Source organism: Mobula birostris, chromosome 13, assembly GCF_030028105.1.
Source record: "Mobula birostris isolate sMobBir1 chromosome 13, sMobBir1.hap1, whole genome shotgun sequence".
Taxonomy (NCBI): domain Eukaryota; kingdom Metazoa; phylum Chordata; class Chondrichthyes; order Myliobatiformes; family Myliobatidae; genus Mobula; species Mobula birostris.
In genome coordinates this window covers 704,837-721,607 of record NC_092382.1, presented here as the reverse complement: position 1 = coordinate 721,607, position 16,771 = coordinate 704,837, and the positions used below count along the sequence as shown (strand labels likewise).

The window sequence follows — 16,771 nt, the reverse complement described above, 5'->3', positions numbered from 1 at the left end:
ACTGTCTGGGGCCCTGAATGGTGGTGAGGGAGGAAGTGTTAGGGCATGTGTAGCACTTGTTCCGCTTACAAGGATTAGTGCTGGGTGGGAGATAGGTGGGAAGGGATGTGGGGGGGACGAATGGACAAGGGAGTCACTGGGATTGTGTGATGGAACGGCGTGGAGGGAGCTTCACGCTGTGTCTGACCCCGGGAGTGTGTGATGGGACGGTGTGGTGGGAGATTCACGCTGTGTCTGACCCCGGGAGTGTGTGATGGGACGGTGTGGTGGGAGCTTCACGCTGTGTCTGACCCCGGGAGTGTGTGATGGGATGGTGTAGAGGGAGTTTCATGCTGTGTCTGACCCCACGAGTGTGTGATGGGACTTTATTTATTATTTCCCCTTTTTGTCCCCTTGCCCATCCTCTGGGTTCCCCCTCCTCACCCTTTTCCTTCTCCCTGGACCTCCTGTCCCATGATCCTCTCATGCCCTTTTGTCAATCACCTGTCCAGCTCTTGGCTCCATCCCTCCCCCTCCTGTCTTCTCCTATCATTTTGGATCTCCCCCTCCCCCTCCAACTTTCAAATCTCTTACTCACTCTTCCTTCAGTTAGTCCTGACGAAGGGTCTCGACTGTACCTCTTCCTAGAGATGCTGCCTGGCCTGCTGCGTTCGCCAGCAACTTTGATGCGTGTTGTTTATTATCAAAGTTCTTATTTGTCACCATATACTACCCCGAGATTCATTTTATTGCAGTCATTTACAGGACAATAAATCAATATAGCAGAATTTATGAAAAACTATACAAAAACAAAGAGTAACCAACAAGCAACGTGCAAAGGAAGGGAAATTTGTGCAAATAAAATATTAAATAATACTGACACGAGTTGTAAATTATTTGAAAGTGAGTCCGTAGGTTGTGGAATCAGTTCAGAGATGATGTGAGTGAAGTTATCCACGCCGGTGTCTCAGAAAAACCCCGCCATCATCGGGCCCTTCCTGTCTGTGTAATTCCCCGGCATGAAACGTAAAAGTTGCCCGTGAACGCAGCAGGCCAGCCAGCATTACGTACTCCCGGGATAATCCCACCCCGGGACACCGGTGTCCCAGACTGAGCACCGGCCCCCGGGCTCTTCCTGTCTGTGTCATTCCCCGGGGTCCCGAACCCGCACATCCGGCAGAAGCAGCGCCGCTGGACAGGAGGCCGAAATACGTCACCACGGGAGAACAGCGAACGACACACAGCGCGAGCCTAAAGCTAGTTCCGTTAAAAACGGTTGGGAATTAAACCTGGCGCGTGGCCATTAAAGGTAAGGGGAAGTGGGGGGGGGGTTAAAGGGGAGGGCGGGGAATCGGCTAAACTGTCGGCATCCCGCGGGCGGGGATGTTCACACATTCAGATGTTCACACGGACACGGTCAGTCCGGGTCTGGGTTCCTGCAGAGATCTCAGTTCCTTCTCCCCGGTCTCACTGAACCGATTGTTAAACAGCCTGAAACAGATGGGAGAATAAAGATGAAATAAACAGATCACACAACAGTGTCAGTAACAGGGGACAACACTCACAGACAAATATCACCAGAAAACCCGCGGATCCGCTGATATTTTATCACATTGAACATTAACACAAACACTCACAGGATCCGCTCCAGACTCGGGAGGGTCAGTATGAGGCGGCGGAGAGCGGGGACAGATCGGTCTGTGAGCGAGTTTAATCCCAGCTCCAGCCCCGTCAGTGATGGGTTTGTACTGAGAGCGGAGACGAGATCCTCGGCACCAGAATCTGTGAGACCGACATTGTCCAGCCTGGAGATGAGAGAGAGTGAGGGTGAAGGACACAGAGAGACAGGAGACGGTACAAATCCCCAGTGTTTATCAGTAACACAATTACTGATCACATTAATGTTCAGTGTCAGACACCCAGTGACTGTAAACACAATCTCCCACAGTCTGGTACTTACCACAGTTTCTGTATTTTACACTCCGGGTTCCTCAGAGCCTCAGACACCAGTTTCACTCCTGAATCTCCCAGTTTATTATCACTCAGTCTAAACACAAACAGACAAATTGATGAACAAAGTGATTCAAACTGTGGGTCTGAGGGAATTTCTCTCACTCGGATATTTCAGGAAACATTAAACTCTTCAGTAAATCACTGATCGGAGTTCCCGTCACTGTCAATGTCCCTCACTGCCCAGCTCCAGGGTATTCACCGAATGTCAGTAGTTTAGTCTGTCGGTGTGACCCTGTAAACTCCACATATTCTGTCCCATTCCCCGATGGTCAGAAACGTGTTCCTGATGTGAGAGGGTCGGGAGGGGCAGGGATGAAGGAGGCAGGTGGATGGGGAAGAGAGATCCCACAGGACGAAGGGTGATGGCATTTGTCACAATTCTTCACAATCGTATTTATCACACTTTTACCCAAATCCCTTTACATTGAAACAACACAATGGAAGAGTTTCACAGTTCAGAGTGAGAGATAAATCAAGTTACCCCAACTCCTGGCACTTGTGCAGCCCGGGTCCCAGCCGCTGGATTCCTTCACACTGAATGTGGCAGATCTCCAGGTTGAGGTGTTTTATTGTATCACAGAGTCCGATGACATGAGACAGGACCGCGCAGTCAATCGGGGTCAGTGTCAATCCACTGAATGAAAGTGTTTCCACAGATCCCAGTGCGGCCTGAGCCAGTCCACGATTCTGAGACTCAAACAGGTAGTGCAATGTGTTCAGGAGACTCCTTTTACCAGATTCACTCCCCGTGTTTCCACTCTGGCGTTTAACCTCCTCCTTCACCCAGTCAATCACCCGGCAGGTTGTTTGATGAGGAAATGGACCCAGAAACTCCTCCAGGCCCCGAGCTGTCATTGGGTTGGAGAGACCAGCAACAAAACGGAGAAATATCTCAAATCGCCCATCTGTCATGCTGTGGGCTTCAGTGAGGAATTTCAGGATATCCTCGGGATGTCGCGTCAGGAATTGTGCGACTGCAGCTACAAACTCTTGGATGGTGAGGTGTGGGAATGTGTACACCACGCTCCGGGCAGAATCCTCTCTCTCCAAAAGCTCCATCAGGAACCCGGACAGGAACTGGGAAGGCTGCAGATTGTAGTTGATCAAATCTCCATCTGTAAACACAATCTTCTTATCGGACACTCCTCTGAAGGCCATCTGACCAACCCTGAGTAACACATCACGGGGGTTCTCAATCTCACGGCCATGGTTTTTCAGGATGTTGTAAATATAGTAGGAATACAGTTGGGTGATGGTCTTGGGAACTCGCTGTGGGTCCCTGACTCTTTGTGTGAAGAAGGGGCCCAGTGCCAGAGCGAGGATCCAGCAGCAGGAGGGGTTGTAGCTCATGGTGTACAGGATCTCGTTCTCCTCCACGTGTTTGAAAACAGCTGCTGCCACTGTCTGATCTTCAAAATGCCTGATGAAATATTGCTTCCGTTCCTCACCAACAAATCCCAGGATTTCAGCCCAGATACTGATCTTCGCCTTTTCCAGTAAATGTAACGCAGTGGGGCGGGTCGTCACCAGCACTGAACACCCTGGGAGCAGCTTGCCCTGGATTAAACTGTACACAATGTCAGACACTTCACACCACCACTCGGGATCTGGGCACTGGTGCTTGGGTTCTCTGTCTCTCCGACTGTCAGCAAAATCGATTCTGTGTTTGAATTCATCCAAACCATCGAAAATAAACAGCAATCCCTCTGGGTTCCGCCAGACCTTTCTCAGTAAATTCCCAAAGTAAGGATATTGCTCCAGAATCAGTTCCCTCAGGTTTATTCTGCAGTTAATGGAGTTTAAATCTCGGAATTTGAAACAGAAGACAAAATGGAATTGTTGGTATAGTTTCCCTGTGGCCCAGTCATAAACAATCTTCTGTACCATTGTTGTTTTCCCGATCCCCGGGACTCCGGCTACTGCTGCCGAACGTCCCGAAGTTGATCGTGTGAAGAATCTTTTCATTTTGTTCCGAAAACTATGTGAGTGACTTTTCTGAAACAGATGAGCAATCGGGATTTTTTCCAGCTCTCCGCGGAGATGTTCCTCTCTCCACTCCTCGTGGTCTCTGCCTCTTGCCAGCAGCTCATGTTCCACCAGTCTCCGATCTCGAACAGTAGAAATGACCGTGAGCTCAGCGTATCGATCAACCAGCTGGAAAACCTTCACCTTCTCCCTCATCAGGATCGTGTTCACTCTCAGTGTTTCAGTTTGTGCCCGCAGAGTCTCCTTGTGTTTCTGCTGAACATCTTCCATGGGAACAGACAGTGAACAAACTGTTAGATGCCTCAACTCAGAACTCAGTATTTAAATACACAAGAGTTAGCACAAAGCTATTGCATTAATTGGGGTCTCACAGTGTGTCAGGAACCTTTTGGGGCCTGTGGGGTCTCACAGTGTGTCAGGTCCCTCTCAGGGGTGTGTGGGGTCTCACAGTGTGTCAGGTCCCTCTCAGGGGTGTGTGGGGTCTTACAGTGTGTCAGGACACTGTTAGGGGTGTGTGGGGTTGCACAGTGTGTCAAGAGCCTGTCAGGGGTGTGTGGGGTCTCAGAGTGTGTCAGGACCCTCTCAGGGTTGTTTGAGGGATCATAGTGTGTCAGGACCCACAATGTGTCAGTGTTTCACCGTGCGTCGGGACACTATCAGGGGTGTGTGCGGTCTCACAGTGTGTCAGGACCCTGTCAGGGGTGTGTGGGGTCTCACAGTCTGTCAGGACGCTGTCACGGGTTTCTGGGGTTTTGCAGTGTGTCAGGACCCTGTTACTGGTTTGCGGGGTTTCACAGTGTGTCAGGACCCTTTTCCGGGGGTGGGGGGTCTCAGAGTGTGTCAGGACCCTGCCAGGGTTGTGTGGGGTCTCACAGTGTGTCAGGTCCCTGTCAGGGGTGTGTGGGGTCTCACAGTGTGTCAGGACCCTGTCAGGGGTGTGTGGGGTCTCACAGTGTGTCAGGACCCTGCCAGGGTTGTGTGGGGTCTCGCAGTGTGTCAGGCCCTTGTCAGGGGTGTGTGGTCTCACAGTGTGTCAGGACCCCTCTGGGGTGTGTGGGGTCTCACAGTGTTTCTGAACCCTGTCACGGGTGTGTGGGGTCTCACAGTGTGTCAGGTCCCTGTCAGGGGTGTGTGGGGTTTCACTGTGTGTCAGGGTACTGTGAGTGGTTTGTGCGGTTTCACAGTGTGTCAGGATCTTGTGGTGGTTGTGGGGGGTCTCACAGTGTGTCAGGATGCTGTTGTGGGGGATCTAACAGTGAGTCAGAACCCTCTCAGGTGTGTATGGGATCGCAATGTGTGTCAGGACCCTGTCAGGGCTGTGTGGCGTCTCACAGTGCGTCAGGTCACTGTCAGGGGTGTGTTGGATCTCACAGTGTGTCAGGACCATTTTGGGGTGTGTCGGGTCTCACAGTGCGTCAGGAGCCCTTTCAGGTGTGTGTGGGGTCTCACAGTGTGTCAGGTCCCTGTCAGGAGTGTGTGGGGTCTCACAGTGTAACAGGACACTGTCTGTCAGTTGTGTGTGGGGTCTCACAGCGTGTTTGAACCATACCAGGGGTGTGTGGGTTCTCACAGTCTGTCAGGACGCTGTCACGGGTTTGTGGGGTTTCACTGTGTGTCAGGACCCAGTGATTTGTTTGGGGGTCTCACAGTGTGTTGGGACCCTTTTCTGGGGGTGGGGGGGAATCTCACAGTGTGTCAGGATCCTTTTGGGGTGTGTGGGGTCTCACAGTGCTTCTGAACCCTGTCAGGGGTGTGTGGGATCGCACCGTGTGTCAGGACCCTCTCAGGGGTGTGTGGGGTCTTACAGTGTGTCAGGACCCTACCTAGGTTGTGTGAGGTCTCACAGTGTGTCTGGACCCTGCCAGGGATGTGTGAGGTCTCACAGTTTGTCTGGACACTGTCGGGGAGGGTGGGGCGGTCTCACAGTGTATCATGACTGTCTCAGATGTGTGTGGGATCTCAATGTGTGTCCGGACCCTGTCATGCGTGTGGCGTCTCACAGTGCATCAGGATCTTGTTAGGGGTGTCTGGGGTCTCACAGTGTGTCATCACCCTCTCGGGGGTGTGTTAGGACTCACAGTGTGCCAGGACCCTGTCAGGGTTATGTGGGGTTTCACAGTGTGTCAGGACACTGTCAGGGGTGTGTGGTGTCTCACAGTGTGTCTGAACACTGTCAGGGGTGTGTGGGATCTCACCGTGTGTCAGAACCCTGTCAGGGGTGTGTGGCGTCTCACAGTGCATCAGGATCTTGTTAGGGGTGTCTGGGGTCTCACAGTGTGTCATCACCCTCTCGGGGATGTGTTAGGACTCACAGTGTGCCAGGACCCTGTCAGGGTTATGTGGGGTTTCACAGTGTGTCAGGACACTGTGAGTGGTTTGTGGGGTCTCATACTGTGTCAGAACCCTCTCAGATGTGTGTGGGATCGCAATGTGTGTCAGGACCCTGTCAGGGGTGTGTGGCATCTCACAGTCTGTCAGGACGCTATCCAGGGTGTGTGTGGTCTCACAGTCTGTCAGGACCCTGAGAGGTGAGTGTGGAGTCTCACAGTGCGTCAGGTCCCTGTCAGGGGTGTGTGGGGTCTCACAGTGTGTCAGGAACGTGTCAATAGTGTGTGGGGTCTCACAGAGTGTTAGGACCCTGTTAGGGGTGTGTGGGGTCTCACACTGTGTCAGGACCCTGTCTGTCAGTTGTGTGTGTGGTCTTAAAGTGTGTCAGGTCCCTGTCAGTGGTGTGTGGGGTGTGACAGTGTGTCAGGACCTTTTCAGGTGTGTGTGGGGTCTCACAGAGTGTCAGGACCGTGTGAATAGTGTGTGGGATATCAATGTGTGTCAGGACCCTGTCAGGGGTGTGTGGCGTCTCACAATGTGTCAGGTCCCTGTCAGAGTGTGTGGGGTCTCACACTGTGTCAGGACCCTGTCGGGTTGTGTGAGGTCTCACAGTGTGTCAGGGCCCTCTCAGGCGTGTGTGGCATCTCACAGCATTTCCTGAGCCTGTCAGGGGTGTGTGCGGTCTCACAGTGTGACAGGACCCTGTCATGGGGGTGTGGGGTCTTACAGTTTGACTGGACAGTGCCAGGGGTGTGTGGGGTTTCACAGTATGTCAGGACCCTGTCAGGGGTGTGTGGGGTCTCACAGTGTGTCAGGACCCTGTCAGGGCTGTGTGGCGTCTCACAGTGCGTCAGGTCACTGTCAGGGGTGTGTTGGATCTCACAGTGTGTCAGGACCATTTTGGGGTGTGTCGGGTCTCACAGTGCGTCAGGAGCCCTTTCAGGTGTGTGTGGGGTCTCACAGTGTGTCAGGTCCCTGTCAGGAGTGTGTGGGGTCTCACAGTGTAACAGGACACTGTCTGTCAGTTGTGTGTGGGGTCTCACAGCGTGTTTGAACCATACCAGGGGTGTGTGGGTTCTCACAGTCTGTCAGGACGCTGTCACGGGTTTGTGGGGTTTCACTGTGTGTCAGGACCCAGTGATTTGTTTGGGGGTCTCACAGTGTGTTGGGACCCTTTTCTGGGGGTGGGGGGGAATCTCACAGTGTGTCAGGATCCTTTTGGGGTGTGTGGGGTCTCACAGTGCTTCTGAACCCTGTCAGGGGTGTGTGGGATCGCACCGTGTGTCAGGACCCTCTCAGGGGTGTGTGGGGTCTTACAGTGTGTCAGGACCCTACCTAGGTTGTGTGAGGTCTCACAGTGTGTCTGGACCCTGCCAGGGATGTGTGAGGTCTCACAGTTTGTCTGGACACTGTCGGGGAGGGTGGGGCGGTCTCACAGTGTATCATGACTGTCTCAGATGTGTGTGGGATCTCAATGTGTGTCCGGACCCTGTCATGCGTGTGGCGTCTCACAGTGCATCAGGATCTTGTTAGGGGTGTCTGGGGTCTCACAGTGTGTCATCACCCTCTCGGGGGTGTGTTAGGACTCACAGTGTGCCAGGACCCTGTCAGGGTTATGTGGGGTTTCACAGTGTGTCAGGACACTGTCAGGGGTGTGTGGTGTCTCACAGTGCATCAGGATCTTGTTAGGGGTGTGTTAGGACTCACAGTGTGTCATCACCCTCTCGGGGATGTGTTAGGACTCACAGTGTTCCAGGACCCTGTCAGGGTTATGTGGGGTTTCACAGTGTGTCAGGACACTGTGAGTGGTTTGTGGGGTCTCATACTGTGTCAGAACCCTCTCAGATGTGTGTGGGATCGCAATGTGTGTCAGGACCCTGTCAGGGGTGTGTGGCATCTCACAGTCTGTCAGGACGCTATCCAGGGTGTGTGTGGTCTCACAGTCTGTCAGGACCCTGAGAGGTGAGTGTGGAGTCTCACAGTGCGTCAGGTCCCTGTCAGGGGTGTGTGTGGTCTCACAGTGTGTCAGGAACGTGTCAATAGTGTGTGGGGTCTCACAGAGTGTTAGGACCCTGTTAGGGGTGTGTGGGGTCTCACACTGTGTCAGGACCCTGTCTGTCAGTTGTGTGTGTGGTCTTAAAGTGTGTCAGGTCCCTGTCAGTGGTGTGTGGGGTGTGACAGTGTGTCAGGACCTTTTCAGGTGTGTGTGGGGTCTCACAGAGTGTCAGGACCGTGTGAATAGTGTGTGGGATATCAATGTGTGTCAGGACCCTGTCAGGGGTGTGTGGCATCTCACAATGTGTCAGGTCCCTGTCAGAGTGTGTGGGGTCTCACACTGTGTCAGGACCCTGTCGGGTTGTGTGAGGTCTCACAGTGTGTCAGGGCCCTGTCGGGTTGTGTGAGGTCTCACAGTGTGTCAGGGCCCTCTCAGGCGTGTGTGGCATCTCACAGCATTTCCTGAGCCTGTCAGGGGTGTGTGCAGTCTCACAGTGTGACAGGACGCTGTCATGGGGGTGTGGGGTTTTACAGTTTGACTGGACAGTGCCAGGGGTGTGTGGGGTTTCACAGTATGTCAGGACCCTGTCAGGGGTGTGTGGGGTCTCACAGTGTGTCAGGACCCTGCCAGGGGTGTGTGGGGTCTCACAGTGTGTCAGGATCCTGTCAGGGGTGTGTGGGGTCGCACAGTGTGTCAGGACCCTGCCAGGGGTGTGTGGGGTCTCACAGTGTGTCAGGATCCTGTCAGGGGTGTGTGGGGTCGCACAGTGTGTCAGGACCCTGCCAGGGTTGTGTGGTGTTTCACAGTGTGTCAGAACACTGTGAGTGGTTTGTGGGGTCTCACAGTGTGTCTGAACCCTCTCAGATGTGTGTGGGATCGCACTGTGTGTCAGCACCCTGTCAGGTGTGTGTGGGGTCTCACAGTGTGTCTGGACTGTGTCAATAGTGTCTGGGGTCTCACAGTTTGTCAGGACCCTGTCAGGGGTGTGTGGGGTCTCACAGTGTGTCAGGACCCTGTCAGGGGTGTGTGGGGTCTCACAGTCTGTCAGATAACTGTCAGGGGTGGTCTCACAGTGTGTCAGGAGCCTCTCAGATGTGTGTGGGATCTCAATCTGTGTCAGGACCCTCTCACGTGTGTGTGGCATCTCACAATGTGTCAGGTTGCTGTCAGGGGTGTGTGGGGTCTCGTAGTGTGTCAGGAATTTGTCAGGGGTGTGTGGTGTCTCACAGTTTGCCAGGTCCCTGCCAGGAGTGTGTGGGGTCTCACAGGGTGTCAGGGCCCTGTCAGTGGTGTGTGGGGTCTCACACTGTGACAGGCCCCTGGCAGGGTTGTGTGGGGTTTCACTGTGTGTCTGGATACTGTGCGTGGTTCGTGGGGTTTCACAGTGTGTCAGGATCTGGTTGTGGGTGTGGGTGGTCTCACAGTGGGTCAGGACGCTGTTGCGGGGGGTCTCACAGTGTGTCAGAACCCTCTCAGATGTATGTGGGATCGCAATGTGTGTCTGGACCCTGTCAGGGGTGTGTGGCGTTTCATAGTGCGTCAGGTCGCTGCCAGGGGTGTGTGGTGTCTCACAGTGTGTCAGGTCCCTGTCGGGTGTGTGGGGTCTCACAGTGTGTCAGGAACCTGTGAGGGGTGTGTGCGGTCTCACAGTGTGTCAGGACCCTATCCAGGGTGTGTGGGGTCTCACAGTGTGTCAGGTCCCTGTCAGGGGTGTGTGGTGTCTCACAGTGTGTCAGGAACCTGTGAGGGGTGTGTGCGGTCTCACAGTGTGTCAGGACCCTATCCAGGGTGTGTGGGGTCTCACAGTGTGTCCCGACTCTGTCAGGTGTGTGCGGCGTCTCACACTGTGTCAGGTCCCTGTCAGTGGTGTGTGCGGTCTCACAGTGTGTCACGATCCTGTCAGTGGTGTGTGGGGTCTCACAGTGTGTCAGGTCCCTGTCAGGGGTGTGTGGTGTCTCACAGTGTGTCAGGAACCTGTGAGGGGTGTGTGCGGTCTCACAGTGTGTCAGGACCCTATCCAGGGTGTGTGGGGTCTCACAGTGTGTCAGGAACCTGTCTGTCAGTTGTGTGTGTGGTCTCACAGTGTGTCAGGACCGTGCCAGGAATGTGTGGGGTCTCACAGTGCGTCATGTCCCTGTCAGGGATGTGTGGCGTCTCACAGTGCGTCAGGACCCTGTCAGGTGTGTGTGGCGTCCACAATGTGTCAGGACCCCTCTGGGGTGTGTTGGGTCCCACAGTGTTTCTCAACCCTGTCAGGCATGTGTGCTGTCTCACAATGTGTCAGGACCCTTTTGGGGCCTGTGGGGTCTCACAGTGTGTCAGAACCCTCTCAGGGGTGTGTCTATTCTCACAGTCTGTCAGGAACCTATCTAGGGTATGTGGGGTCTCACAATGCGTCAGGGCCCTGTCAGGGGAGTGTAGGGTCTCACAGTGTGTCAGGACCCCTCAGGGGTGAGTGGGGTCCCACAGTGTTTCTGAACCCTGTCAGGCGTGTGTGCCGTTTCACAATGTGTCAGGACCCTTTTGGGGCCTTTGGGGTCTCACAGTGTGTCAGGACCATGTCAGGAGTGTGCGGGATCCCACAGTGTGTCCGGACCCTGTCAGGGGTGTGTGGGGTCTCACAGTGTGTCAGGGCCCTGTCAGGGGTGTGTAGGGTCTCGCTGTGTGTCAGCACCCTGTCAGGGGTGTGTAGGGTCTCACAGTGTGTCAGGTCACCGTCAGAGGTGTGTGGGGTCTGACAGTGTGTCAGGGCCCTGTCAGGGGTGTGTGCAGTCTCACAGTGTGTCAGGACCATTCCAGGGGTGTGTGGGGTCTCACAGTGTGTCAGAACCCTTTCATGTGTGTGTGGTGTCGTGTGGTGTGTCACGATCCTATCAGGGGTGTGTGGGGCCTCACAGTGTGTCAGGACCCTGTCAGTGGTTTGTGGGGTCTCACAGTGTGACAGGTCCCTGTTAGGGGCCTGTGGGGTCTCACAGTGTGTCAGAACCCTGCCTGGGTTGTTTGGGGTCTCACAGTGTGTCAGGAACCTATCCAGAGTGTGTGGGGTCTCACAGTGCGTCAGGACCCTGCCAGGGGTATGTGGGATTGCAATATGTGTCAGGACCCTGTCAGGTGTGTGTGCGGTCTCGTAGTGTGTCAGGACCCTATCCAGGGTGTGTGGGGTCTCACAGTGCGTCAGGACCCTGCTAGGGTTGTGTGGGATCGCAATTTGTGTCAGGACTCTGCCAGGCGTGTGTGGGGTCACAATGTGTGTCAGGACCCTGTCAGGTGTGTGTGCGGTCTCGTAGTGTGTCAGGACCCTATCCAGGGTGTGTGGGGTCTCAGAGTGCGTCAGGACCCTGCTAGGGTTGTGTGGGATCGCAATTTGTGTCAGGACTCTGCCAGGCGTGTGTGGGATCGCAATGTGTGTCAGGACCCTGTCAGGTGTGCGTGGCGTCCACAGTGGGTCAGGTCGCTGTCAGGGGTGTGTTAGGTTTCATGGTGTGTCTGGACTCTCTCAGGTGTGTGTGGGATCTTAATGCATGTCAGGACACCGTGAGTGGTTTGTGGGGTTTCACAGTGTGTCAGGATCTGGTCGTGGGTGTGTGGGGTCTCACTGTGTGTCAGAACACTCTCAGATGTGTGTGGGATCGCAATGTGTGCCAGGACGCTGTCAGGAGTGTGTGGCGTCTCACAATACGTCACGTCCCTGTCAGGGGTGTGTGGGGTCTTACAGTGTGTCAGGACCCTGTCTGGTGTGTGTGGAGTCTCACACTGTATCATAAACCTGTCAGGGGTGTGTGGGGTCTCACAGTGTGTCAGGACCCTGCCTGGGTTGTTTGGGGTCTCACAGTGTGTCAGGAACCTATCCAGAGTGTGTGGGGTCTCACAGTGTGTCAGGACCCTTTTGGGGTGTGTCGGGTCTCACAGTGTGTCAGGACCCTATCCAGGGTGTGTACGGTCTCACAGCGTGTCCCGACCCTGTCAGGGCTGTGCGGCGTCTCACACTGTGTCAGGTACCTGTCAAGGGTTTGTTTGGGTCTCACACTGTGTCAGGGTCCTGTTAGGGGTGTGTGGCGTCTCACAGTGTGTCAGGGTCCTGTTAGGGGTATGTGGGGTATCACAGTGTGTCAGTGTCCTGTTAGGGGTGTGTGGGGTATCACAGTGTGTCAGGGTCCTGTTAGGGGTGTGTGGCGTCTCATAGTGTGTCAGGGTCCTGTTAGGGGTGTGTGGGGTCTCACACTGTGTCAGGGTCCTGTTAGGGGTGTGTGGGGTCTCAGTGTGTCAGTGTCCTGTTAGGGGTGTGTGGGGTATCACAGTGTGTCAGGGTCCTGTTAGGGGTGTGTGGCGTCTCATAGTGTGTCAGGGTCCTGTTAGGGGTGTGTGGGGTATCACAGTGTGTCAGTGTCCTGTTACAGGTGTGTGGGATTGCAATGTGTGTCAGGACCCTGTCAGGGGATGTGTGGGGTCTCACAGTGTGTCAGGTACCTGTCAAGGGTTTGTTTGGGTCTCACACTGTGTCAGGTCCCTGTCAGGGGTGTGTGGGGTCTCACACTGTGTCAGGTCCCTGTCAGGGGTGTGCAGGGTCTCGCTGTGTGTCAGGTCCCCGTCAGAGGTGTGTGGGGTCTGACAATGTGTCAGGGCTTTGTCAGGGGTGCGTGGCGTCTCACAGCGTGTCAGGACCCTGTCAGTTGTCTGTGGCGTCTCACAGTGTGTCAGGTCGCTGTCAGGGGTGTGTGTGGTCTCACAGTGTGTCAGGACCCTGTCAGTGATTTGTGGGGTCTCACAGTGTGTCAGGACCGTGCCAGGGGTGTGTGGGGTCTCACAGTGTATCAGGACCCTTTGATGTGTGTGTGGTGTCGTGTGGTGTGTCACGATACTGTCAGGGGTGTGTGTGGTCTCACAGTGTGTCAGAACCCTGCCTGGGTTGTTTGGGGTCTCACAGTGTGTCTGGACCCTGCCAGGTGTGTGTGGGGTCTCACAGTGTGTCAGGACCCTTTTGGGGCCTGTGGGGTCTCACAGTGCGTCAGGACCCTGCCAGGGTTGTGTGGGATCGCAAAGTGCATCAGGGCCCTGCCAGGGGTGTGTCGGATCTCACAGTCTCTCAGGACCCTATCCTGGGTGTGTGGGGTCTCACAATGTGTCAGGATCCTTTTGGGGTGTGTGGCGTCTCACAGTGTGTCAGGACCCTTTTGGGGCCTGTGGGGTCTCACAGTGTGTCAGGACCATGTCAGGAGTGTGTGGGATCCCACAGTGTGTCCGGACCCTGTCAGGAGTGTGTGGGATCCCACAGTGTGTCCGGACCCTGTCAGGAGTGTGTGGGATCCCACAGTGTGTCCAGACCCTGTCAGGGGTGTGTAGGGTCTCGCTGTGTGTCAGCACTCTGTCAGGTGTGTGTAGGGTCTCACAGTGTGTCAGGTCACCGTCAGAGCTGTGTGGGGTCTGACAGTGTGTCAGGGCCCAGTCAGGGGAGTGTGCAGTCTCACAGTGTGTCAGGACCCTGTCATGGTTGTTTGAGGTCTCACAGTGTGTCAGGATCCTGTCGGGGGTGTGTGGCGTCTCACAGTGTGTCAGAACCCTGTCAGATGTGTGTGGGATCGCAAAGTGTGTCTGGACCCTGTCAGGGGTGTGTGTGGTCTCGTAGTGTGTCAGGACCCTATCCAGGGTGTGTGGGGTCTCAGAGTGCGTCAGGAACCTGCTAGGGTTGTGTGGGATCGCAATTTGTATCAGGACCCTGCCAGGTGTGTGTGGGATCGCAATGTGTGTCAGGACCCTGTCAGTTGTGTGGGGGGTCTCACAGTGTGTCAGAACCCTGTCAGTAGTGTGTGGGGTCTGACAATGTGACAGGGCATTGTCAGGGGTGTGTGGAGTCTCACAGTGTGCCAGGACCCTGTGAGCGGTGTGTGTGTATCACAGTTTGTCAGGACCCTGTCAGGGTGTTTGGGGTCTCACAGTGTTTCTGTACCCTGTCAGGGGTGTCTGGGGTCTCACAGTGTGTCAGTGTCCTGTCAGGTGTGTGTGAGGTCTCACAGTGTGTCAGTGTCCTGTCAGGTGTGTGTGGAGTCTCACAGTGTGTCAGTGTCCTGTCAGGTGTGTGTGGGGCGTCACAGCTTGTCCTGACCCTGTCAGGGGTGTGTGGGGTCTCACAGTGTGTCAGGACCCTGTCACGGGTGTGTGGGGTCTCACAGTTTGTCAGGAACCTGTCGGGTGTGTTTGGGGTCTCACAGTGTGTCACGACACTGTCAGGGGTATGTCAGGTCTCACCGTGTGTCAAGATCCTTTCAAGGGTGTGGGGATCTCACAGAGTGCTTGGACCCTGTCAGGGGTGTGTGGGGTCTCACAGTGTGTTAGGACCCTGTCAGGGGTATGTGGGGTCTCACAGTGTGTCAGGATCCTGTCAGGGGTGTGTGGGGTCTCACAGTGTGTCAGGACCCTGTCAGGGGTGTGTGGGGTCTCACAGTGTGTCAGGACCCTGTCAGGGGTGTGTGGGGTCTCACAGTGTGTCAGGTCCCTGTCAGGGGTGTGTGGGGTCTCACAGTGTGTCAGGGTCCTGTCAGGGGTGTGTGGGGTCTCACAGTGTATCAGGGTCCTGTAAGGGGTGTGTGGGGTCTCACAGAGTGTCATCAGTGTGAAAGTAAGCATGCAAGTACAGCAGGCAGTGAAGAAAGCTAATGGCATGCTGGCCTTCATAACAAGGGGAATTGAGTATTAGAGCAAAGAAGTCCTTCTGCAGCTGTACAGGGCCCTGGTGAGACCACACCTGGAGTACTGTGTGCAGTTTTGGTCTCCAAATTTGAGGAAGGACATTCTTGCTATTGAGGGAGTGCAGCGTAGGTTCACAAGGTTAATTCCCGGGATGGCGGGACTGTCATATGTCGAAAGATTGGAGCGACTGGGCCTGTATACTCTGGAATTTAGAAGCCTGAGAGGGGATCTTATTGAAACATATAAGATTATTAAGGGATTGAACATGCTGGAGGCAGGAAGCATGTTCCCGCTGATGGGTGAGTCCGGAACCAAAGGCCACAGTTTAAGAATAAGGGGTAGGCCATTTAGAATGGAGTTGAGGAAAAACTTTTTCACTCAGAGAGTGGCGGATATATTGAATGCTCTGCCCCAGAAGGCAGTGGAGGCCAAGTCTCTGGATGTTTTTTAGAAAGAGATGGATAGAGCTCTTAAAGATAGTGGAATCAAAGGTTACGTGATAAGGCAGGAACTGGATTCTGATTGTGGATGATCAGCCATGATCACAGTGAATGGCGGTTCAGGCTCGAAGGGTCGAATGGCCTACTCCTGCATCTAATGTCTCTTGTCTATTTTCTATAGGACCCTGTCCGGGGTATGTGGGGTCTCACAGTTTGTCAGGACCATGTCAGGAGTGTGTGGGGTCTCACAGTGTGTCCGGACCCTGTCAGGGGTGTGTAGGGTCTCGCTGTGTATCAGCACCCTGTCAGGGGTGTGTAGGGTCTCACAGTGTGTCAGGTCCCCGTCAGAGGTGTGTGGGGTCTGACAATGTGTCAGGGCCCTGTCAAGGGTGCGTGGGGTCGCACAGTGTGTCAGGACCCTGTCAGGGGTGTGTGGGGTCTCACAGTGTGTTAGGACCCTGTCAGGGGTATGTGGGGTCTCACAGTGTGTCAGGTCCCTGTCAGGGGTGTGTGGGGTCTCATAGTGTGTCAGGGTCCTGTTAGGGGTGTGTGGGGTATCACAGTGTGTCAGTGTCCTGTTACAGGTGTGTGGGATCGCAATGTGTGTCAGGACCCTGTCAGGGATGTGTGGGGTCTCACAGTGTGTCAGGTACCTGTCAAGGGTTTGTTTGGGTCTCACACTGTGTCAGGTCCCTGTCAGGGGTGTGTAGGGTCTCGCTGTGTGTCAGGTCCCCGTCAGAGGTGTGTGGCGTCTGACAATGTGTCAGGGCTTTGTCAGGGGTGCGTGGCGTCTCACAGCGTGTCAGGACCCTGTCAGTTGTCTGTGGCGTCTCACAGTGTGTCAGGTCGCTGTCAGGGGTGTGTGTGGTCTCACAGTGTGTCAGGACCCTGTCAGTGGTTTGTGGGGCCTCACAGTGTGTCAGGACCGTGCCAGGGGTGTGTGTGGTCTCACAGTGTATCAGGACCCTTTGATGTGTGTGTGGTGTCGTGCGGTGTGTCACGATACTGTCAGGGGTCTGTGTGGTCTCACAGTGTGTCAGGACCCTGTCAGTGGTTTGTGGGGTCTCACAGTGTGACAGGACCCTGTCAGTGGTTTGTGGGGTCTCACAGTGTGACAGGACCTTGTCAGGGGTGTGTGGGGTCTCACAGTGTGTCAGGACCCTGTCAGTGGTTTGTGGGGCCTCACAGTGTGTCAGGACCGTGCCAGGGGTGTGTGTGGTCTCACAGTGTATCAGGACCCTTTGATGTGTGTGTGGTGTCGTGCGGTGTGTCACGATACTGTCAGGGGTCTGTGTGGTCTCACAGTGTGTCAGGACCCTGTCAGTGGTTTGTGGGGTCTCACAGT

The 16,771-nt window shown here is 54.9% G+C and overlaps 1 protein-coding gene across 4 annotated transcripts in view; it reads right to left on the bottom strand.

Annotated features, from left to right (window-relative positions):
* Positions 1–586: 586 nt before the first annotated feature.
* Positions 587–16,771, bottom strand: part of LOC140208192 (NACHT, LRR and PYD domains-containing protein 3-like) — a 70,719-nt gene continuing 54,534 nt past the window's right edge. For all 4 annotated transcript variants that reach the window (XM_072276691.1, XM_072276693.1, XM_072276692.1 and 1 more), the window contains exons 7-10: positions 2,474–4,241; positions 1,940–2,026; positions 1,617–1,784; positions 587–1,470 (exon numbers count right to left, since the gene is read on the bottom strand). In XM_072276691.1, coding sequence (XP_072132792.1) covers positions 1,383–1,470; positions 1,617–1,784; positions 1,940–2,026; positions 2,474–4,241 — 2,111 coding nt within the window. In that variant the 3' untranslated portion in view covers positions 587–1,382. The remainder of the gene's footprint in view (positions 1,471–1,616; positions 1,785–1,939; positions 2,027–2,473; positions 4,242–16,771) is intronic.